At 51.3% G+C, this 24,226-nt stretch overlaps 1 protein-coding gene across 1 annotated transcript; it reads left to right on the top strand.

The window, feature by feature from the left end:
• The first annotated feature begins 1,975 nt into the window (after positions 1-1,975).
• On the top strand, positions 1,976-23,741 carry CCDC30 (coiled-coil domain containing 30). Its single transcript, XM_057419409.1, has 18 exons — positions 1,976-2,407; positions 4,073-4,174; positions 5,050-5,156; positions 5,938-6,124; positions 11,288-11,386; positions 11,975-12,115; positions 14,328-14,455; positions 15,450-15,696; positions 16,791-16,964; positions 17,271-17,480; positions 18,735-18,892; positions 19,434-19,581; positions 19,757-19,878; positions 20,869-21,010; positions 21,968-22,104; positions 22,403-22,517; positions 22,872-22,939; positions 23,528-23,741. Exons 1-18 carry the CDS (start codon positions 2,189-2,191, stop codon positions 23,739-23,741), a joined length of 2,718 nt encoding a protein of 905 aa, XP_057275392.1. The 5' UTR covers positions 1,976-2,188.
• Positions 23,742-24,226: the final 485 nt, after the last annotated feature.

The raw sequence follows: 24,226 nt of genomic DNA, 5'->3' as shown, positions 1-24,226 counted from the left end.
GGAGCAGTTCCTATAGCCGGCTGCTTCGCTGCTGTCTCCTACAGGAGACTCCCCAAGCAATCCACTGGTTCCTGGTTGCTTTTCCTCTGTGTTACTTGCATTGTCCCCACATCCGTGATGCACTAGTTCAGTGAACAGCAGAATGGGATGAGGGAACACGGTCTGGCCCCGCGTGCCTCTGCAGAGAAGGCGACTGGTACCCAGGGGTAGGGTTTGTGTGAATGGCAGGTCCTGATGCTGGGCTCGCAGCTCACACACCACACTCAGCCCTCACCAGCCTCAAACCCATCCTTTGCAGCCTTTGAATCAAAGGCAGGGCAATGAGCGCTCTGTGGGCATCTGCTTTGTGTATGGATTGATCCACAATCCATGGATCGGGATCCCTGGGGATTGGAGCCAGCGTGGTGCAGCGTGTGGCTCTTCTCAGTGCATCATCACCTGCGTGGGGAAATGTGTGGTTTATAATCTTCTGGAGTATCAAGTGAATAGAAGGCTTCCCAAACCGTGAGTAAGGGTTTCATGCTTGCTGTGTCTCTGGGGTTTATTATGCTGCGGGTGTTAGTGTGCAGAATTAGTGCTATAACCTCTTAGTGGCCTCCCTAACGACGTGTATCTGCGTGCCTTCTCCTCCCGAGCAGCTTCAGAGCTGGCTGCTCTGCAAATAAACCCATTTTCTAATACAAACCTAAGAGGAAACCTTTGGTCTTCAGTCAAACTCCGCTTAGGCAGGGTATTTTAGTTCAGTGCTGCTTGTTTGCACTGAAGAGAGAACACAGGCTTGCTTCTGGTCGGTTATTGGGTCGTTGGTGATGAGAGGTTTTCCATTGCTGTCTGCTGCTGTGATTTATTTTCTTTAGTTTTCCTTCAATTCTGTACTTAACAAAGTGCATTTAAAGAGGTGGCAGAGTTCAGTGTTCAGAAACAGGCACAGCAAACCCGTCCTTGTGTTATCCCTATGGAATCAAACACCTGAGAGCCGGGAAGAAGGGATGCACGGATGGAGAGGGAGCAGTAAGTCACCTATTCACAAGCAGAGTTTTGTCAAGGCTTTCTGTAGTGGTAAATGGGTATTTTAACCCAACCATCACTTTGGTAGATCCTTGCCTTTGGTTTTAAATCCAGTATCAAACCCCTTGTTTGAAACAGGGCATTGGGGTTGGGGGTTTCTGGTTGGTTGGTTGGGGCTTTTTTGCCAGATTGGGACCAAAAAAGATGTGGTTTTATTTTTGCCTGAATAAAAGTCAAATTTAAGCTGAATTTTGCTGTGCCCAGTGTCGAGCTGAAAGGGGAAAACCCTCTGCTTTTCTGAGAGGAAAACTGTCTTCTCCCTAGTTCTCATTAGGATACCAGGTCTACTTGGACATCTCTGGAGAAGAGGCGGCTGCATGGAGACCTCAGAGCAGCCTTCCAGTGTCTGAAGGGGGCCTGGAAGGATGCTGGAGAGGGACTCTTCATTAAGGATGTAGTGACAGGACAAGGGGTAATGGGTTCAAACTGAAACAGGGGAAGTTTAGATTGGATATAAGGAAGAAGTTCTTTACTGTGAGGGTGCTGAGGCACTGGAATGGGTTGCCCAGGGAGGTTGTGAATGCTCCATCCCTGGCAGTGTTCAAGGCTGGGTTGGACAGAGCCTTGGGTGCCATGGTTTAGTGTGAGGTGTCCCTGCCCATGGCAGGAGGGTTGGAACTGGATGATCTTAAGGTCCTTTCCAACCCGAACTGCTCTATGATCCTATGTTTCTGTCAATGTGCTCTAATACAAACATCTTTTCCCATTTCTTGCACTTGAAATAACCAGAGTCTGTGGCAGTCGGGGTGATGGTTGCATCACTGAGTCAGGTTTGAAGGGCTGGTGCACAGCATCATTTTTATTGTACTGGCCATGTCATAAACACCAATCCATTCACTGCTTGGCTCTTGAATTTGGTGATGAAAGTAAGGAATACGGCAGTGGGTTTTTCCCAGCTCGTGAAACCCATGCCTACCCATCAGAGGTGAGGCGTATTCCATGATCTAGAGGGAAACTGAATCCCTGGAATAACTCTGGAGAGGCTGCTGTGCTCCTACAATAAACAGAGCACTGCTATCGAAGCTGGCTCTCCACAAACCTTTAGTGTGTGAGCCAGGGGATGTGTTCTCACAAGTGAGGGGCAATCCCCTGTGCGCTGTCACACACGTCCCTGAGGGCAATGCCACTTCAGAAACCTTATCCCTGTGCTAGCCCCGCTCTGAGCTTGGTGGAGGGCAAGGTCCACGCTGGTGATGGTGACCGGATTGTTCTGTTCTGTGCAGGCAGGGCTGAGCTACCGAGGGCCATGGAGCACAGCAGCAGAGTGGACAGGAGGATCCTGGCACTGAGAGCACGAGCCCAGACACTCGACTTGGAAAGGAAAGCCTTCATCCATCTGGTGAGTGCCTGCTCCTGGTGCTGGAGCTCTGCTCTGCGGCTGCACCATGGAACCACAGTCAACCGGGTTGGGAAACACCTTTAGGATCACCCAGTCCAACCGTTCCCAGCACTGCCAAGGGCACCACTGCCCCATGGCACTGAGGGTGTGTGAACACTTGCAGGGACGGTGACTGCAGCCCTGTTCCAATGCCTGAGCACCCTCTGGGGCAGGAATTGTTCCTCAGCTCCATCTAAACCTGCCCTGGTGCAGCTTGAGGCCGTTTCCTCTTGTCCCATCCCTTGTTCCTTGGGAGCAGAGCCCAGCCCCTCCTGGCTCCATCCTCCTGTCAGGCACTTGTAGGGAGCCATCAGGTCCCCCCTGAGCCTTCTCTTCTCCACACTGAACCCCCCCCAGGTCCCTGGAATACCCATTTTCCTATGCCCAGTGCATGGGATCACTTGGATGCTTTCTGTTACCAGCCAGTTTGCACTAAATCAGGTGGCCCAGCAGAGTAAGCAACACTTCCACCTTTCGGTGGGGCCTGCTATTAAAGGCAGTAAGTTTGGTCTAAACCCCAATACTGGCTGGTTTAAACCAATTTAAAGTGTATGCTCCTGCTCTCTCAGCCTCTTTGTGGCTATGTGGCTCTGTTGATTTGCTCAGTAGGAAAAAGACATCCCTTTGTTGATTTGCTCAGGAGGGAAAAAGCATCCCTTTTCATTTCATGTGGGCTTCCTTTAAGTGAATTACTATTGCATTGCCTTCAGTTAAACACTTGGCATAATACATTTAGGATTCTCTAAATGCAATAATCCTTATCACTAAGATAGCTCCTCCCTTAGTATCAGGAACATCCTTCTTTATTATCAGTAAGTTAGCTCCTTCCTGCGCTATTGGAGTTCCTTCCAATAGTGATAGCAATATCACTACTGATATTCCTTTGATAGTGAATGAACTGAAGGCTGTTTCCCATTCAAAGGGGTCATTTGACACAAATTGAGCTCTTAAATTCTTTATGTGAGTCCTTCAGCAGCCTGTATTTGGTTGCCAGCACCTGTAATTGCTTGCACCGTCCCATCAGAAAGCTCAGTCTTGCAGTTCTCTTGGATTCAAAGGAGTATTTTTACATGGAGTATCTCTGAGAACAGCTCAAATCATACCAAACACTTGTCTTCAATGGAATTTAATCACATTTGAGGGGTTAAAATGCTTGCACCTCGCTCTGTTCCTTGCATTTAAGAAAGCTGCTGGTCCTTCCGTAGCATCTGGGCATATCTGTGATGTCCAACCTTGTATCTACAGGGCAGTCTCTAAACCAAGGCTCTGCAAAGCTATAGCCTGTCATTGAGGTTGCATTCCTTGGCTTGCATTCTGGTTTGCTTTATTCCAAGTAACGTTTTCTTTGCGTTAGGACATGGCTGCTTTCAGTCCCTGTGTGTCCATGCACGTGTGTGTGTCTCCAAATGCTTGCATACACAGAAAGAGAACCAGATACACCCAGAAGATACCTGTAAGGTTTTGCTTTCTCTGCAGCCAGACCGAGATCACCTCCAGCCAACCACGCTGTGGAGCTAAAAGCAAATCACCTTTGTTCCTTAGAGCCCTGTTTCAGTTTCTCTTCACTCTCTAAGGCACCGAGATGAACGCTCACCAGAAGTAAACCCAAGTGTTTTCCTTTGGAAGGTTGAACAGCTCAAAGAGGAGCTCTTTGAGTACCAGAAGAGGGAGAAGCAAGGACTGCCTGCGCCAGCCGAGGCTGAAGGAGTCGCTGTGCCCTCTCTGCAGGTATTTTCAAGGGCTTTTTGACTGCTGTTCTGGGAAGCAAAGTGAGCAAACAGGGTTAGCTCCAAACACGGAGCTGCTGGAGCAAGTCCAGAGGAGGCCATGAGGATGCTCAGGGGCTGGAGCAGCTCCTGTATGGAGCCAGGCTGAGAACATTGGGGCTGCTCAGCCTGGAGAAGAGAAGCTGCGTGGAGACCTCAGAGCAGCTTCCAGTGTCTGAAGGGGGCCTATAGGGATGCTGGAGAGGGACTCTTCGTCAGGGACTGTAGTGATAGGACAAGGGGTAACGGGTTAAAACTGAAACAGGGGAAGTTTAGATTGGAGATAAGGGAAGAGTTCTTTACTGTGAGGGTGCTGAGGCACTGGAATGGGTTGCCCAAGAAAGTTGTGAATGCTCCATCCCTGGCAGTGTTCAAGGCCAGGTTGGACACAGGGGCTTGGAGCAAGCTGCTCCAGTGGAAGGGGTCCCTGCCTGTGGCTGAGCTTCCAGCCTGGATGAGCTTCCAGGTCCCTTCCAACCCAAACCAGTCTGGGATTCTATGAGGACACACAGTGGGTGGTGCAGGAACACTTGGTTTTCCCTTCCTGTCAATGCAGGAGTGCGTCCTGTGCAGGTGTGATGCAGGATTTATGCTGGGTGTGAGAATACACGGTTGTGTAGAGCCTGTTGGCATGAGCTGGTACCCACCAGTGCCTTCATGTTACTAAGGGTCATGGGGGGATTTTGCTTCTATGGATTATCTAATGCAGGTAAATGAGGATGATGTAGCTCATGATTCCTGGCTGTCGGGGTGATTTATGAGAGAACCGGGCAGGTTTGGAATGTCGCTGTGCTGAGTTCAGTCTAAGTTTGTGCTAACTTCTCATTCTCCCTCGAGACACAGGGCACAAAGGATGAAGGGAGGAGTGAAGGAGGCTGTGTTCCAGGCAAAGCTGGCTCGGATCAAGAAGATGGGTATCAGGATAGTGAAGCACTTCACAGAAGGTGAGCAGTGTAGGAATCCTTTACCCGTTGTGCTCTCACTGTGGCTCCTCTTGGCCCCTCTGGTTGCCGGTGTTCTGTCTTGCAGGGTGAACTTACCTATTGGATTCTTTAGGATGCTCTTGGGGACTTTATTCCTCTGCCCCCAAATCGGAAAGCTTGGAGGTCCTGCAGTCCCGGCTGGGTCTGGAGCCCTCAGCATCACGAACGCCAGCTGCTTTCTGACTCTTTCTCCCCTTTGTTGCCTTCCCAAAAGCACAGGCTTGACCTTCTGTGGCTCTCTGCAGGCAAAGGCACTGATTTCACAACTGTTTGGCTGCTGGAGGGGTTCCTGTGGCTTTGGTTGCTGTCCAGGGGTGTAGCAAAGCCCTTGGCTTTCAAACTTGGGATTCCTAAGGGAAGCAGCAGGTTCAAGGAGGAAAGAGGAGCTGATCCCATCCCTCTGACCCTCTTTCCCTTCAGATGCCCAAGGCTGTTTCCCCACCTCAAGCAGCTGAATTTGCCATTGCCCCTCTGCTGGCAGCATCCCTCCTGCCTGACCCCTTTTCTCCTCAAACCATCATTGCCTGCATGGAGCCTGTCACCACTACTTCCCATTCATCACCACTGAAATAAGAGCAGGCACAGGGTCGTGCTGGATGTGAGACCTGAAATTAGCAGGACAGGGATCTTCCATAGTAAAAAGCACTTTGGCCTTTCCTGGCCAGTGGTAGGAGGTCTGGGTGCGTGTCAACGTGTCCACATTGCAGTCCCAGCCTTGGTGATACGGGTTTTTGGTGCGTAGGTGCTGGGAGGTGATTGAGACCAGCATTGATTCACAGCTCCTTCCCAAGCTGCAAACACTGGAGCAGGAGCACAAGGCTTTGCTTGAGTGCAGTGAAGATCTGGATTCGACTCCGGGAGAGACACAGATCCAAAGCAAGCAGGAGAAGGAACACTTTGAGAGTGCGGTGGAGGGACTTCAACAGCAAGTAAGTAAAGAATGGAAGGAGGAAGGTTTGGGTTTGTTTCATTCCAGCTGCTTTTCTCTCTGCATATTGTAGAGCTGTAGAATTAACCAGGTTGGAAAAGACCTTTAGGATCATCAAGTCCAACCATTACCCCAGGACTGCCAAAACCATCACTAAGCCATGTCATTAAAGACCTCATCTCAATGGTTTTTAAACACTTCCAGGGACACTGATTCCACCACTTCCCTGGGCCACCTGTCCCAATGCCTGATCACCTTTTGGTGAAGAGATTTTTCCTAATACCCAGATTAAACCTCCCCATGCCCAGCTTGAGGGATGTCATTATGAGAGTAAAATGTGGCGGTTTTAAATCTCTCTCCTACAATTCAACCGTTTTCATTGCTTTATCTAATTAAATTCACTAAGAGTTACCAGACAATGGGAGCTGCAGCCCCATTTTCTGATCTGACAGATTTCAAATAAATAAATTATACATGTACACACTGCCTTAAAGGATCCTCTGCCTTAGGCATCAGACATCCTTAAAGAGCTGCTGTCAAACCCTAACATACGACAGACAGAAGGAGGAATCCAAGCCAGGGAAAATTCCATATCAAATTGGAAAAATGCTTAGCAATCTCCAGAGCAATCCAAGTCTGGAAAGGCAAATCAAACACATCTAATTAATATCACCGTGACCCACTTGATTTTGGGCACCCTCACCCCAGGGCAATCTGGATCTATTCCTGGTGATAGGACAACTCCGCTCAGATCCTCCTTTGACTTTAGGAGGTTGATAGAAAGCCTTTGTTATTTGCACTCGTTTGCACGTGCCAGGGAACCTCTGGTTAAAGGCAGATGGGAAGCTCCAGGTTGATTCTCTGGTTTACCAGAGCCATGGCCCTTTAGATGTCTCCTTACAGCACCTGCAGGGCCACCTCCATCCATGCTTTGAGCAAGGGTTAAGTTATCACTGGAGCTTCTCAGCCTGATGCTGCCTTTGCCAGCATGGTCTTTAGCCTCAGTCTAGTGAGGAGGCAGCTCTGGGAGGAGCACCTGCAGCTATGGGCTGGTTTGTCACTGCTTGTCCCCAGGGAAAACACCATTTGCAGCATCACTACCAGGGTGCGTGACCCCTTCCAGACAGGGCAGTGGATGCAGTTGGAGCTGGAGAGAACAGAGGAAGCCAGAAGTTGGTCTTGCTGGATGGATGGGTGGGCTGCTCCCCAAAAAGGCTGGCTGAGGAGGTCCTTCCCTTCGGCTGAATCCCTGCTGCCAGGCCTAAAGCTCTTCCTTCCTTCCTCGGGCTGAGTTGTCTCCACTCTGTTTGTGGCTAGGAGATGCTCTCTGCAGTGGTCCTGGTCCTGGATTGCCAGGCAGCAGGAGCAGTCCGTAGTGCCCACAGAGGACCTTGGATTCTGGGGGTGAGAAGGAAGGACACACACAGGTTGTTGGTCAGGGATGAGCAGTACTCGGACGTGTCTGTACCTCTGCTATTGTGTTAAAACATGATGTAGGAGGCAGTACAAGTGTGAAGGCACGTCCCATGTGAACGCTGACACAGCCATGTGCCTCCAAGATCAATTGCTCAGAGGAAGATGCCATGAATTCCCTGTCAGTCTCTAAATAACAGTGAAACAGGGTGAAGGCACAGCCAAATACCTTAATGACGGATGCCACTAGATATCCTGCTTCTAAGTGTGTAGCAGAGGAGCCAAGGGCAGGCTCTGCGATGGGAACAGCCAAAGCTCTGTCCACCAGGACTTGTGCTTTAGTTGAAACCCAGGTTGGTTCAGCACACACTAAAGCCTTGAAGCAGAATAACCCCAACCCTCCCAAGGTGCATTTCCAGCCTGGAGAAATCCCTTCTTTGCTCAGGGCATTGTTAAACAGATCCCTGGGAACACCACATTGGAGGATGCAGTGGGGAGCCCCAAGTAGTCAAGGAGATGCTGGCAGGGGCTTGGCAGCCTCTGTAGCTCTAAAGGTAACAGAAGGAAGCAAGCAGGGAGTGGGATGGAAGAGGAGGTGGGTTAACCCTTGGTGATGATGCGGAGCTGCACCCTTCATCTCCAAGGGGCTTTTGGGTGCCCTGGGGGTAAGGAGGGCAGGACTGCATGGATGCAGGGGCTCAGAAGCACAGAGGAAGCGGTGCTGCTGGGTTCTTGCCAGCTCCCCCCCATGGGAGAAGCACTTGGAAGTGGTTTCTGTTTTGCTGGCACACCTACAAGAATGTGGGTGATGAGGCCACTGATTCAGAACCAGGACACGGGATACAATGGGAGCATTGTTCGGCTGTTGGCAGGAGACTTAAAGGCAGCTTAAATACTTAAAAGTTAGTGCCTTGGAGGAATAATGAGCCAAATGATGGGAACGAATGGCTGGGTATCAACTGCGTGGCCAAAGGGTGCCTGAGGAGGTGCTTTTTGCCTTCGAGAGCCCTTCTAGAGCTCCCAAGCCTTGCTGAACCCCAAACTATCACCTAGGCATGCGAGAGGAGGGGGGTTATTGCCCTCTGGCTCTTCTATAAGAGGTCTGGGTGTTTCACCCGCTGATTTGCTTTTAGGACCTAGCTTGGGTAACAGCATCTGCCTAAGAGTGAGAGCAGCTTTCCCAGTGTTGGATGGTTCCCTCCTGTGAGTTTCAACAGAGCCATCTTGCGCCTGAAGCCTGTCAGTGAAAGCAAAGCTCCCGGGCTTTGGAATCGCTGCGCTGGGACCGCTGGAATCGGGCTGGGACTGGCAGGGATTTGGCACTTCCTCAGCTTCAGCTTCCCATTGGGAAGGGATGAAAGATGATCTCCGACTACGTGCAAAGAAAGGAGGGTGAGGAAGGCATAAGGCATCTTGCACGCTTCATCACACACTCATCTGTGTGAGTGCAGTGATCGATGCTGCTTGTATAGGTCCAGTGTGCTATGCACGGATGAAGCTGGATTCCATCTCCAGCTGGATTTTGTCTCCTTCCAGCATCCCCATCCTCCTCCAGTGAAATCCCAGCTGGGTGGTTTACACACAAGAAAGCCAGCACAAACTTTCTTCCCAACATAAGGAGCAGAAAGGAAAGGCTGTGGAATGCCGTGCTGGCTGACACTGGAGCTGCCAGTGCCAACACTCGGGTCTTGTAAAAGGGTCTGCAGGAGGCCTGGCGGGGAGGGGGAGCTGGGCTGCTCCTTGCTCCTTCCAGCCCTTTGAAACAGAGTAATAATCCACAAGGGAATGCCTGGCAGGGGGGTGGTGTGGGTTCAGATGCAGGGTGAGCCCTGGTCCAGACAGATTCTTGCCTGCCAGGATAAGCACAGAGGTCAGAGCTTGGCCAGCTCAAGTGCAGAGTCCTCGGAGCCTTGCTGGAGGGACCCACAGCATCCTCTGGGCAATGGAGGGACAGACCTACAGCATTCTTTGGGCAATGGAGGGGCCTACAGCATCCTTTGGGTGATAGAGTGACCTACAGCATCCTTTGGGCGATGGAGGGACCTGCAGCATCCTTTGGGTGATAGAGGGACAGACCTACAGCATCCTTTGGGCGATGGAGGGACCTACAGCATCCTTTGGGCGATAGAGGGACCTACAGCATCCTTTGGGTGATAGAGGGACAGACCTACAGCATCCTCTGGGCGATGGAGGGAGAGACCTACAGCATCCTTTGGGCAATGGAGGGACCTACAGCATCCTTTGGGCAATAGAGGGACAGACCTACAGCATCCTTTGGGCGATGGAGGGACCTACAGCATCCTTTGGGTGATGGAGGGACCTGCAGCATCCTTTGGGTGATAGAGGGACAGACCTACAGCATCCTTTGGGCGATGGAGGGACCTACAGCATCCTTTGGGCGATAGAGGGGCCTACAGCATCCTTTGGGTGATAGAGGGACAGACCTACAGCATCCTCTGGGCGATGGAGGGAGAGACCTACAGCATCCTTTGGGCAATGGAGGGACCTACAGCATCCTTTGGGCGATAGAGGGACAGACCTACAGCATCCTTTGGGTGATGGAGGGACCTACAGCATCCTTTGGGCGATGGAGGGACCTACAGCATCCTTTGGGCGATGGAGGGACCTACAGCATCCTTTGGGCGATAGAGGGACCTACAGCATCCTTTGGGTGATGGAGGGATCTACAGCATCCTTTGGGTGATAGAGGGACCTACAGCATCCTTTGGGTGATAGAGGGACCTACAGCATCCTTTGGGCGATGGAGGGACCTACAGCATCCTTTGGGTGATAGAGGGACAGACCTACAGCATCCTTTGGGCGATGGAGGGATCTACAGCATCCTTTGGGTGATAGAGGGACCTACAGCATCCTTTGGGTGATGGAGGGACCTACAGCATCCTTTGGGCGATGGAGGGACCTACAGCATCCTTTGGGCGATGGAGGGACCTACAGCATCCTTTGGGCGATGGAGGGACCTACAGCATCCTTTGGGCGATGGAGGGACCTACAGCATCCTTTGGGTGATAGAGGAACAGACCTACAGCATCCTTTGGGTGATAGAGGGACCTACAGCATCCTTTGGGTGATAGAGGGACCTACAGCATCCTTTGGGAGATGGAGGGACCTACAGCATCCTTTGGGTGATGGAGGGACCTACAGCATCCTTTGGGCGATGGAGGGACCTACAGCATCCTTTGGGTGATGGAGGGACCTACAGCATCCTTTGGGTGATAGAGGGACCTACAGCATCCTTTGGGTGATGCAGGGATCTACAGCATCCTTTGGGTGATAGAGGGACCTACAGCATCCTTTGGGTGATAGAGGGACCTACAGCACCCTTTGGGCAATGGAGGGACCAGGATAATCCTGGTGGATCAGGTCAAACTGTGGGGGAGTGGGCACTGCAACAGCATGGGGAAGGAGGGTAGCCCATGATATAGATCAGGATCTTGTGTGTTGGGAGAGCAGCCACAAGCTACAGAGGCCTTGAGCTTTCACCATGTGTCTGGGTTGTTCCTCTCCTCCTATACAGCAGGGTGCTTTCATTTTCTGACTTGGCCTTGCTGGCTCCCTCACCTTTTGAAGCAGCAGGATGAAAGATGTGAGCTGGAGCTGATGCCTGTCCACATCTCCCACCCTTTGCTTCCAAACATGGGGCTTATTCTGCAATACAGCACAAGCAGCAACCTAGCAGTAGTTGTGCATTTAGTGCTGGTTTGGTTTTAGCTTGTGTTTTCTCTATGTTAAGGTTATAAGTTTAGAAGCAGAGTTACTTCAAGTGCAGAAGAACAAAGCTGAGATGAATGGGGATGAGCAGGCGTTGTCTGGAGCGCAAGAGATGCAAGAGGTAAGAGGTTTTCCTTGGGAAATACACAGTTTTGTTTAGAAATGCATTAAATGCGCATCTCCTGTGAATGTTCTTTGTCTCCACTTTCTGAGGGCTTAGTGCCCATCAGCTCATGCAGGAGAAATGGGTGTTTTTGGAGGAAAGCAGCTTAACACGCTAACGTGATCTCTGATAACTTATCTGTCTTAGGGGATCGTCTTGCCTTCAGCTCTGCAGGCTGAGGAGCTTGTTGGCTTCCCTGGGGAGGGTGAATGGGTAAAGGTGCTCGGTTCTTGCAGCCTGGGTAGCACATAGGTGTGTTTATGAGGCTGTTTCCCAGTTGGTTTGGGGCTGACTTTGCTGCTGATTCGTTCCTTGCCACCCGATCAATTGGATCTGCCAGGCAGAGCTTACTGCATATACAAGAGGAGCTCCCCAAGGTATCCTGGGTCAGGTATCCAGGTCTTCAGGGATGTCTGAGGAATAAAATACAGGAATCCTGCTGGCAACTTTTGAGAGCCGTTTTTCCTGCCCTTGCTTTGCAGAAGACCGTGATTTGTTTGTCTTCTGCTAGAATAAAGAAGTCACACCTCCTTTTTCTTGTTCCAGATGTTGAAAAGCTGTCAGGAAACAATAGAAAAACTGGGAAATCAGCTGGGAGAGCGGAGAGAACGGAGGAAGCAGCTTGCATCTGAACTGGAACTCTTACGAGAAGATCTGAAGGCTGAGAAGAAGGTGCTGGGCAGCCAGGTAGGTCCGGCTCCGGCACTGGGACTGCTGCAGGAGGCTCTCACCTTTGGGTGGCTCCATGAAGCACCCCCAATTGCCCCCAAGTGCATTGTTTGACTTTGCTGGATGGATTTCCCTTGTCCAGCCAGTTTCAAAGCTCCTTTCCCTGCCTGTGGCAGGGGGTTGGAACTGGATGATCTTAATGTCCTCTCCAACCCAAACCATTCTATGATTCCTTGGCAGGTAGCTTTAAATCCATCTGCTTTAATGAAAGAGTCTCTAACTCATTTTTCCTTTCAGTGACTCTAATAACAAAACACTAATTGAGATGCAGCCAAACCTTCTCTAAAGGGCAGAGGGGAAGGTTTCAGACTTAGGTATTTATTGCAGAGTAACTTGTGATCATAAGGCTCGTGATCAGGAGCCTTCATCTCCCTGTGTCACAACACAGCAGGGCGCTTGGAGACTGAAGCCAAGACTTCCCTGCAGAGCAGCAGCATGGTTACCATTGATGAGCTTCATCCACTGCCTAATTCTGAATCTGTTTAACACGGGTCACCTTTAATATTAGTAGTATTCTTTCTTAACAGCACGGCAAGAAGCGAGGACACCAAAGCATCACTGAAGTCTATGTGAACAGCTCGAGATCCTGGTGCTCCTTTTTGTTGTATGCCCTAAAGACACGCTTTGCTTGAAGCAGTGGAACTGCTGCATGGATTTCTGCTGGGTTTCTCTCTGCTGGGGTTGTTGCTGACGCTCTTGAGCTCCAGTTGGGCCATAGAGGGGAGAGCGTGTGGTGCCAAGAGCATTGCACAGGGGCTGGTGCAGGCAAAGGCAGGCTCAGGGCTTAAAATTAGGGTTAAAATACAGGAGAGCTGCAGATGCGTGGCCTGGGACAGGCAGACAAGGGGGACCTGAGGGGGCTGGCAAAGGGAGGGGGGTTACACCTATTATAAACCCCACTTTTTAGCACTCTGAGAGGCCTTAAACCAGCTGTGAGCCGGATCACTTCCTTGTATGCAAGTAGAACCCAATGAAGTCCTGGGCTGTTGGTGCTGCTGCACAGGAGTCTGACTGGAGGAACAGTGGCATCTAGAGGACAGGACTCTTGTAGTGCTGGTAGGCAACAAATTCACCCTGTAAAAGCTCAGGATGTGGACCGAGCCTTGCCGAAGGGTGGTTGGGGAAGGGGCTGGATCAGTCTGCGAATACGCACATGAAAAGGAACTGCTGATTTGGGGAGGGATGGGGAAAATGGAAGAGTCCCTCTTCAGCATTTGCATCCGAACAGTTCAATCTACTCGTGGTCCAGGGGCCTTTTAATCAAAATCAGACATCCCCATAAATCTGGTTCTGATTCAGGCACCAGTTGGTTGTGGTTTCACCTAAGGAGAGGACTATTGTTTTCCAGGGATCATGAGATGAAACCCAGTGGCCTGTGTTAGACTGTAACAGTCTTTAACAGAGAGGACTGTGCATGTGCTTGGTGCCATGCCTGTCCATTCCCTTTTGATAGAACAGCTGTATTGGGATGAATCATTTACCAACAGAGCTGCAAATCAGGGGATGCACTCCTGCAGGTCAAGCTGTGAGGTTGTTCAATGTTGTGTTTGTCGGGATGCTTGACACTTAATGGGCAAGTAAATGGGATAATGTACAGGTTAATGGTGTGCTTCCAACTGATGCTATGCAGAGAGCTCTTTGCATGTGCTTGGAACCCTCTTGTTTTTAACGGGTTTTTGGACATTTGAGGGGAGAAAGCTTTTCCTCCCACTTAGGGGTGTATTGCATCCATTAACTCCTGTTGTTTCCTCACCAGGGGGTTGGTTGTCAGAGTTTACAAGCTATTGTAATAACTTCCCAGTCTCCAAAGCAGGGATCCCATTAATGTATCCCATGAGAAGCTACAAAAGGAGAATGCTTTGTTAGATACAGAGCTGAGAAATGTGAAGAACACCCTGTTGAGCCGGTGTCTGATGCAGACAGAAGCTGCTGATGGACATTGCTCAAATACAAGTAAACTCATGGTCTGGAACTGAAATATTAGTGCTAGTGTACACTCAGGAAGAGCTATTGATGGAAAAGCTTTAGGAATCAAAGGCATTGCAGGTGAAGAACTACACTAACTTAGCTATAGACTCACAAGCCGTGTCTTGGAGATCACCTTATGCTGCTCAAAAGCTTTCCATGAGAGCAAGGAAAGTCCAAGTCGTGGTGTTCTCTGACCTTACAGGTCTCTGGACTCCTACAAGAAAGAGAACAGATTGAAAACCTCGAGCAGACACATGAACATCTATGTACAGATGAAAAGAGACCTGAAGACCAGATCAAGAACTCAAGGGATGAACAAGAACTGCTCTGGTAAACCCTAACCAGGCCTCTGGTACCTTCTGCTCTTCATCTTTGCTGACGAATTGTTTAGTCTTTGAAAACCCCCCATTCGGCTGCTTCTGGCTAAAATGGGCACAGCAGCTTTGTGTCTTCCTCACTGGGTAATGGTCTCTCTGTAGAGGCTTTGGGGAATGAGCATCCATCACAGCATAGTTAGGGTTGGAAGGGACATCTCACCTGTCAAAGTCAGGAGTAACCCTTGTTTTCTGCAGCTCTTCCACATTCTGCAGGGTATAAATGAGCTGTCCTTAGGGAGGAGGCCCCTTCTCTTGGAGTGAGGGAATATTTGGACTACCACAGTCCCAAAAAGCTCCCATCATGGACTTGGGCTGCTTGGGGCATGCTGACCATACCCATCCTGCTGTTGCCCTTGGAGGACGGGTGTCAGCAGGCATCAGGGCTGTAAATAAAGCTCTTGCAGGTCTTCTGACTCTCCTTGTTCAATAGATCAGTACAAATCTGGAGCTGAAGCATCCATGCTCAGGCTCTCCTTACTAAGTAGAAGCCTGGCTCAAATCCATGTAGTTACTGTCAGCTCCATTACCTGGATAGTGAGATAAGGTAAAACCAGGATAAGACAGGTAGGTTAGCTTACAAGGACATAGAGTCTGGATTGGGATACATCAGGCAGCTTGAGTCCATGCTTCCATGCAGCACGGTGCTGTGCGAGTGCTTCCCTGCCCCTATGAGCACAGACCAGCCCATGGGGCCCATGCGAGCGGCTCCTTAGCCAGCAGTTAAGCTCCTCATAGCTGACCCTTGGACCCAGGGGGGTTTGTGTGTCAGTATCCGGGGGAGATTGACCCTTGCCCAGCGCTGTTAGGATTAAATCCCCTTTGGAGCCTCCCAAGACACTTGAACATTGCCCTGGGTGTTTCACTGGGCTCTCTTGTTCCAAGTTTTCCTCTTCGGGGGGTGGTTTCCCTTGGATGTGCACAGTTCTCTCTACTATTTCTCCTTCAAGTCCTGAGTTACCAGGCAGCAACAAGAAGAGGGAGGAGCTAGAAAAGCAGCTGAAAGAGAGCAATGAAGACAAGCGGTTGATCCTGGAAGAGCTTGCCCAGCTAAACCAAGGTGTTCTGGCTACCCAGGAGCAGGGCGACAGCGTGCTTGGAGAGACCCTGAGGATGAATCAAGGCTTGGCACAGGGAGGGAAGAGGTTTCCCGTGTCGCAGAGCTCTGCAGGCAGTTCAGATGGGAGCGTTAAACAGGTATGAGCAGCCTTGCTATCTGCACTGTACTTTTATGTCACTGAATTCAGTGGCAAAACCTGATTAAAGTGGCCTGGAAGCCAGGCTTGTGGTGTCAGCACATGGGGGGAGATGAGGCTGGCTGATTTCCTTGGGGAAAATGTTTGGAAAGTAAGAATGCTGTCATTTCCATCTGTTGTGTTTTTGGATGTAGTGGGAACTTGGATAAACTAAATGTAGACATGGAAGAAGGATGTTATCCTTAAAGGATGTTTTAAACCTTTTGGAGCTCTTTCTCAGCCCCTTTTTGGAGTGGGAGAAATCCACTTGCTGTTCTCACTGCAGTCTTGCTCTTGCTGTGGGCAGAAGCTGTTCCTATTCCCTGCTCCTCCTTGCGGCTTTCTGCTCTTACACTCCAGTGCTTGAACTCATCCTGCTGCTCTTGGAGCTTAGTGAGGCTCTGGCACAAGAGTGAAGAGTAACCTGGGTGCCTTACAGGTTTGAAAGGTAGCTTTAACAGTTGTTCCCTCATCCAGGTTATTACACCTTCTCCCTTGATTTCAAGAGTTGTATTGGCTTCTCTGGATGGAGAGGGCAGGGAGCAGGACACAGCATGGGGCAGAAGAGATGCTTGCCTGGTTTTACCCATCTTACTGAAATGCTCCTACACCCGACTGCCAGACTTCTACCTTCCTTCATAGAATCATAGAGCAGTCAGGTTTGGAAAGGACCTTAAGATCATCCAGTTCCAACCCCCTGCCATGGGCAGGGACACCTCACACTAAACCATGGCACCCAAGGCTCTGTCCATCCTGGCCTTGAACACCGCCAGGGATGGAGCATTCACGACCTCCCTGGGCAACCCATTCCAGTGCCTCACCACCCTCACAGGAAAGAATTTCCTCCTTATATCCAATCTAAACTTCCCCTGTTTCAGTTTGAACCCGTTACCCCTTGTCCTATCAGTACAGTCCCTAATGAAGAGTCCCTCCCCAGCATCCCTATAGGCCCCCTTCAGACACTGGAAGGCTGCTCTGAGGTCTCCACGCAGCCAGTCCCTATCTCTCCTTGAGGTTAATGTCTGTGCCACTTCTGTCGTTCTGCTGCTCCTGCAGGCTCTGACCCAGGAGAGCTTCCAGCAGCAGGAGGAGAAGCTGCAGCAGCTCCAGCAGGACCTGCGCCGGGTTCAGAACTTGTGCAGCTCAGCCGAGAGGGAGCTGAGGTACGAGAGGGAGAAGAACATCGACTTCCAGAAGCAAAACCTCTTGCTCCAACAGGAATGCACCAAGGTAGGGACAGAGCAGGGAGAGCTGCTGGGGGGGGGAGCATCACAGCATCCTACAAGCTATGGGAGGGATGAAGTGCTGGTTGCAACGCACTGCACCTCATTTATACCTGTATAGTACCTGCATTCTCAAGTGTGTTCTGCTCCAGCTCCATGCCAGATTCCCTCCAAATAAAGCCTTGTGCTTGCTGCCTGCATTTCTCTTTTATTCTCTTTCACTCTCTGCTAATCCTGCTGCCCCTTTCCTAATCAAGGCGTTTCACAAGAGCTATATTGAAGTGCAAACTTGGTTTCTTCTTTTGAAACTCAGGTCAAAGCCGAGCTGAAGCAAGCCCGGGCAAAACTCTTGGACACAACAGAAACATGCTCCGCTCTCACCGCACAGTGGGAAAAAAGCCAGCAGAAGGTCAAAGAACTCGAACAAGAGCTCCTGAAGTGCTCCCAGGCTGACAAACTGCAGAGCAGGCTGCAAGAGAAGCTTGCACAGGAGAAATCCAACGTGTGCGAAGCACAGAAGAAGGTACCTCCTCAGCTGGGTTATCAGGAGGGTTGGGTTTAACACGGCGCAGAAGCAGCAGCAGCTCCTGAACTGGTTCCCTGAAGTCCATTTTGCTGGTCCCTTTTGAGATTGCTTGGTTAAATGTATTAGGAAATATGGCTGTTATTAGTGGGACCGTACTGAAGGCAATAGAATCCCAATCTGAGGGCTCAGCTCCCATCTCTAAAGCTCACTGTCTCTGGAAATAGTGGTCGCAGGGCTGGCAGGCGCAGGGATTCCAGGGCATGCTCCTGGGGAGGAGATTTGATGCTGTTTGCTATCTGGAAATCATAGAATCGTAGAGTAGTTAGGGTTGGAAAGGACCTTAAGATCATCCAGTTCCAACCCCCTGCCATGGGCAGGGACATCTCACACTAAACCATGGCACCCAAGGCTCTGTCCAACCTTGAACACTGCCAGGGATGGAGCATTCACAGCTTCCCTGGGCAACCCATTCCAGTGCCTCAGCACCCTCACAATAAAGAACTTCTTCCTTATATCCAATCTAAACTTCCCCCATTTAAGTTTGAACCCGTTACCCTTTGTCTTGTCACTATAGTCCCTAATGAAGAGTCCCTCCCCAGCATCCCTATAGCCCCCCTTCAGACACTGGAAGCTGCTCTGAGGTCTCCACGCAGCTTCTCTTCTCCAGGCTGAACAGCCCCAGTGTTCTCAGCCTGTCTCCATACAGGAGGTGCTCCAGTCCCTGAGCATCCTCATGGCCTCCTCTGGACTTGTTCCAGCAGCTCCATGTCCTTTTTATGTTAGGGACACCAGAACTGCACACAGTGCTGCAAGTGAAATGGCAAAGCTTGTGATTTCCATGGCATCGATTCTGCCATGTTCCTGCACTAATCACTGGATGTGTGCAGGATCAAATCAGGTGCAAAACGGGTTGTTGCTAATTCATGACACAGTGTCTGAGCCAAAATCTGGCAGCTGTTCAAAAGGCTTTGTTTTCAACGGGCTTTGATATAAAGACACAATCATGGAGTGATTTGGGTTAAAGGGACCTTAAAGCTCATCCAGTCCCAACCCCCTGTCACAGGCAGGGACACCTTCCACTCAACCAGGATGCTCCAAGTCCTGTGTGTGCTTCCTTTTGAATAGAAGCAAGCTAAATCTGTCATTCCCATGATTCTCGTGCTGTGGGATCAGAGGGATCTTAAATCCTTTGGATTCAGATACCGGCCAATACATTCAATAGGTTTAATCCATGTCCAATTTTAATCCAAGATCTCAAAACTCCAGCAAAAGCTGAAGGAGTCCCAGCACCAGCTCCTGCTGGCAGAGGCCCATGTGTCAGACAAGAAACTCCTGGAGGAGGAACTGAAGGAGGCCCGAGAAAATGAAGCTCGTGTGCAGCAAGAACTTCATGAGGAGCAGCTGAAAAGGTACCTGGAGCTGGGTGAGCCCCGTGCTGTGCGTGCAGGGGAGGTGCGTGCCACCAAGCGCTGCTGTGCCGGCCTGCAGATACCTCCTGCAGCCCCATGGCTGGTCCTAGGTGGGTTCAAGGAGTCACTGCATCGCTTGTTTTACCCCCAATCTCTCCTTTTGACCTGTCAGAGCTCCACAGGGGATCTAAAAGACTTCAGCTGCCTCAGAGGGTGTGTGGCCCTTCCTGCCAGCCCAGGGATTTGGTTTATCCGCTGGATGCCAGCGGTCCCTTTTCTTGTGCAGCTGGGACTGATGATCCCACATACATACAGTGATGGAATGGTTTGGGTTGGAAGTGACCTTAAAGCTCATCCAGTTCCGACCCCAACACCTTCCACTACAGCAGATGACGCACCCATGCACCCCCGGGACATGGGGACAGCCAGGATGGGCTGATTTCTTCCTTCCCTTGGTGTTGCCCAGGGCAGCGTGATGCTGCATTAAGGTTGGCACATCACGGGCCGCCCTCACATCAGTGTCTCACCCACATCCTTTCAGGAAGCTCCCGGAGCAGCAGGTGGAGATGCTGCAGCAACAGCTCCGGCATTCCCGGGAGACGGAGGCATCGCTGGCCAAGATGCACGTGGAGCTGCAGGCCAAGACTCTGCACGTCCTGGACAGCGAGAGGAAAACCGACTCGAGCGAGGTGAGCCGCAACGTGGATGGGTCCTCATCACCCAAGGGGATGCTGTGGTGACTCCAGAGCAGACCACCAAGCTCCAAGGGGGGAAATGGGAGTATCCCAGTGTGGAATCTGCACCTGGAAACTGATGCAATAGGTTTGGGCTAATCCAAGCAAACACACAAACAATGTTTTCCAGCACCTCCAGTGCCAGAAGGAGAACCAGAAGCTTTCAGAGCAGCTCGCTCTGCTGAAGGAAGAAAACAAAGCCCTTTATGAGGAAGGAGTCCGGATCCTGAGCCAGAAGGATCTGTGTGTCAGGTAATGACTGCAGCAGCAGGCACAAAGCACCTCCCTGGGACTGGCTCTTTGTGTGCCTGGCAGTGGCACTGCACTGAGGGTTCTGCAGCCTCTCTTGTCTCTCCTGGTCAAGGCATTTAGTACTAAACCCAGCAGCCCTGCGTCTGCAGCTGCAGACAGTGCAGAACACGAGCTGGGACCTCATTAGGGCTATGGGTGCTGCTGCTCAGGGCTGCCACTGGCAGAGACGCTCCCTGGAGCTGCTCCTTTCTCCCCAGAGCACTTCTGATCTAACCCAAAGGACCCCGGCCCTTTTGCCATGAGTTCTGAGCCAACGTAGGCAAATATCCCTTATATGGTGGAGAGTTCTCTTTGTTTGGACTTTATCTGCTCTTCTCTCCTGAGTGGATAAATGAGACAATAACACTGCCTAAATGGGACAAGGCAGGGGGGAGAGCAACGATCACAAATCTCAGTAAAGACAAATATTTAACCCCAGTGTCCAGCTTTGAGAAGCTCCTACTGAAGCAGCTTTCTCCTGTTTGGGATTCTTCTTTTCTGGCCTTTTCCCCCTGTACATCAGTAATTCCCCTTAACCACCCACATCCCCATCCGAACAAACAGCTTGCCTTTTCCCTGTTACTTCCAATACTTTATAACCCTGTTTGGTTTGATGAGCTGGGAGGGGCAGGTGCAAGGATTTCTTGTGGGATAACAGGGTGTCGGTTTGGGAATGCTCTGGGTCCTTTTTGCCCGGTTTCAATTTGGTTGGCACTTAATGTAACCATTGCAACAAAGGAAAAACCAACCCCAAACCGATCAGTGGAAGACACGGTCCAGTCAGTCAGCGTGCTCGTTCTGCCTTCAGCTGCTCTGCCAAATGGAGCTGGGAGATGGCTGAGGCTCCCAGTGCAGGCTTGGAAGAGCCTGCATCAATGCAGGACATCTTGATCCTGGCCCAAGGGCATGAAAGCCTTTGACAGCCTGAAGCTTGTGTCTCTGCCTCTGCAGGAAATACAACGAAACGCAGCTCCGCCACAAAGCCAAGATCCGCAGGGCCAAGGAGACCTTTATCCACGAGGTGAAACAAAGGGACAGCAGGATCAAGCAGCTTGAAAATGAGCTCAGCGAGTCAAAGCTCCAAGTGGAAAAGGTGAGAGAACGCATCGAGGGCTTCCCCCCCCCCAAAAGGAAGGGCAGCTGAAGAAGAAAGGAGATGAGGTTTAGGAGCAGTGGGTTTGCAGGCAATGGGGATGCTCTGTTAACCAAGTGGGTGGTTGGAGCACAACCACAGCCAGCAGTGCCAAGGGGCACCAGCCCGTCCTGGCTGGAACAAAAGACCCCAAGGAAATTCCTGGCCCAAGTTTGCCCTCATGGGAACCCTGTGTCCTCAAATCCCATTCAGAAACTGCCCAAGCCACATCTTATTTTGGGAGAGGACCCAATAGCCTCCTTTTGGCATATGTTACATCAAGTAGTGTCTCACTTAGAATCATAGAATGAACCAGGTTGGAAAAGAGCTTTAAGCTCATCCAAGTCCAACCGTTCCCAGCACTGCCAAGGCCACCACTGCCCCATGGCACTGAGGGTGTGTGAACACTTGCAGGGACGGTGACTGCAGCCCTGCCCTGGGCAGCCTGTTCCAATGCCTGAGCACCCTCTGGGGCAGGAATTGTTCCTCAGCTCCATCTAAACCTGCCCTGGTGCAGCTTGAGGCCGGTTCCTCTTGTCCCATCCCTTGTTCCTTGGGAGCAGAGCCCAGCCCCTCCTGGCTCCATCCTCCTCTCAGGCAGTTGTAGGGAGCCATCAGGTCCCCCCTGAGCCTTCTCTTCTCCATCTGAACCCCCCAGGTCCCTCAGCCCTTCCCCATCACACTTGTGCTCCAGGCCCTGCACCAGCTCCGCTGCCCTTCTCTGGCCCCCCTCCAGCACCTCAATGTCTCTCTTGTAGTGAGGGGCCCAGAGCTGAACACAGGATTCGAGGTGTGAACCTGTAGGAGTTAACACACGTGATGGTGACCCCTTCAATAAAGCACTCCAAGGTCTGCAGAGGACAGGGGGAGAGCAAAGCATAACCACTGGTGGTTGTTTCCCTCTGCTGCTCTGCTCAGGGGAAGATGCTGGTTGCTCAGATCACTGCTGAGAATGAGAAATTCCTGCAGGAAAGACGACGGCTCCTGCAGAAGATCACTGACCAAGAGGAGACCCTGTGGAGCAACCGCTCCATGATTGCCACCCTGCAGAGCAGGTGGGTGCTTAATGATGTCCACACCTCCGGGAGCCTGCCTTTTCCCAGCGCTCCTCTGGTTGTATGCCTCTTTCTTTTAAGAAATCCAAGGGAAAGCCTGAACTGTGCCCCAGTCACTGGTGCACAGCTTTTAATTGCTATGGGATGTAATGAGCTCCTCTCCCCATCCAAGCCCCTGGTGTACAAGTGAAGGTTGTGCAGGCCAAAGGGTCTGTGGTTGAAAAAGCAAATGCCCCTTTGTAAAGGCTGTGTGGTCGGAAGGAAAATAACCTGTGCCTTGTATGTGTGATGTGCTCAGAGTGAAGATCCTGGATGAGGAGCTCATGCGGCTGCACGAGGGCAAGCTCCAGCTCTCTGGCCACGTGCCCACCTCGCAGCGCGCACCAGGGAGCATCCACGCTTCCAACACGGAGGTGAGACTCCGAGAGGGCTTGCACTCAGCAGGCAGGGAGTGGGAGCTGATGTCTCCTTGCGAGTTGGTGTTTGTAGCTGCAGCAGAAGGGCTGAGGCTTTGCCTGGAATGCAAAGGGGCACCAAACACAGCAGACAGCAGCGGCTTTGTTGGTGAGGAGCTGCAAGCTGTTGTTGTACCACTCCATCAGCTTAGATTCAGACCCAAAGGCCAAATCCTAATCAAAGTACCTCTGTAGGGCTGGAGCTCATTGGGAGGGCTGTCAGTGGAGCCAAGGGCACGCTGAAGACCAGGACTGTATATTGGAATTCAGGGTCTGACATGCACATCCTCCTGTCTCTGTTCTTCCTTCCAGGACTTGAAGAGCATCACCTCCTCTGACCGCCGTCTACAGGGCAGGGTGTTGCCATCTCCCCATGCCAGGTACTGTGGAGTAAAAGGAGGAGGCAGGGAATGCTTCTGCATGTGGTGAGGGAGGAGCTGAGTGTTTTGGCTGCTCCACCCTGGGCTTTCACCTCCAAGGCGGGTTGGGTTTCTTCTTTATTGGTCAAAATACATGGAAAAATGGTTTTTAAAAGGCTCTGAAATGAAAGGGATGGAGAAGGAAAATCTTCAGCTCTGTCAGGGAATGCTGTGGGGTTTAGAGGTCAGCTTTTGGTGCCTGGTTTTGGAGGAGTGTCTTTACACAGGAGGTTATGAGACTTAGAGGACCACTGCTGCCCATTCCCAGGCTTTGGGGCAGGAAGGAACTCAAGCTGTTTCTCCACTGGTGTAGCCACGAGCACCACGATCCGTGCCGAAACAGGCAGGGGGAAGGCAGAGGGGATCTGCAGCTCTGATCTCTGCTCACTGGAGACCCAGCACAGTGGGTTTGGCTGTAGCCTGCAGGTGCTATTGAGGGGGACAGCATCTGAGCAGGTTCTGGGGTAGATGAGGACCATCCTTGGCTGGAGGAAGAGCATTGGAGCCTTAATGCAAGCAATGTCTTCAAGAGAGGACCTTTGCTTTCAGCTTCCCACCACGAGATCCACCGGATTCGCTGAGCATCCTGAAGGGCACACAACACCCAAAGCCTCAAGGAGAAGCCGAAAGTCAAGACTTGGCCTTTTGCTTATCCCCCTGTCAGCCTTCTGAGCTCGGGTACTTAAATGTAGCTTCGCCTGGAGACACCACAGCCTCCCAGCGGCAGGATGAGAGGCAGGGGAGCAGCTCTGGGAACTCGTGAACAGGGGAAGATGCATCGGTGAGCTCCTCAAAGGAGGGACAAGTGCCTCAGGGCAGAAGCCTGGGCATTCATTGGAGAGCAAATGCTGCAGCTCCAGCAGGGGTCCAGATGAAAAGGCTGCAGAAGTTGTCTATTTGGACCTCAATAAAGTATTTGCCGTTGTTCTCCTGGAAAGGTGGAGAGTTCACTGGGTGAAAAAGTGGCTGCATGGCTGAGCCCAAGGAGTGGTGGTGAATGGTGTCACATCGGGTTGGTGACAGTGGTGTCCCTCTGGGCTTGGTATTAGGGCCAGTGTTGATACCTTCATTGATGAAGAGGATGAGGGCACCCTCAGATGACACCAGGTTGGGTGGGAGCATTGATCTGCTGGAGGGCAGGAAGCTCTGCAGAGGGACCTGGACAGGCTGGATCCATGGGATGTTGCCAATGGGATGAAGTTCAACAAGGGCCACAACAACCCCCTGCAACGCTCCAGGTGTGGCTGG

This window comes from Pezoporus wallicus, unplaced genomic scaffold (genome assembly GCF_028554395.1).
Source record: "Pezoporus wallicus isolate ANWC-B61680 ecotype Strahan unplaced genomic scaffold, APGP_CSIRO_Pwel_v1 contig_11183, whole genome shotgun sequence".
NCBI classification, from domain to species: Eukaryota; Metazoa; Chordata; class Aves; order Psittaciformes; family Psittacidae; genus Pezoporus; species Pezoporus wallicus.
This window is presented reverse-complemented; position numbering and strand designations above follow the sequence as displayed.

Bases quoted from the DNA above. Each gene is read 5' to 3' on its own strand.
- CCDC30 (XM_057419409.1), top strand. From the start codon at position 2,189: ATGCCACTTCAGAAACCTTATCCCTGTGCTAGCCCCGCTCTGAGCTTG. The intron at 16,965-17,270 runs GTAGGGACAGAG...TTTGAAACTCAG, and splicing joins TCCAACAGGAATGCACCAAG to GTCAAAGCCGAGCTGAAGCA. The intron at 17,481-18,734 runs GTACCTCCTCAG...TTTTAATCCAAG, and splicing joins TGTGCGAAGCACAGAAGAAG to ATCTCAAAACTCCAGCAAAA.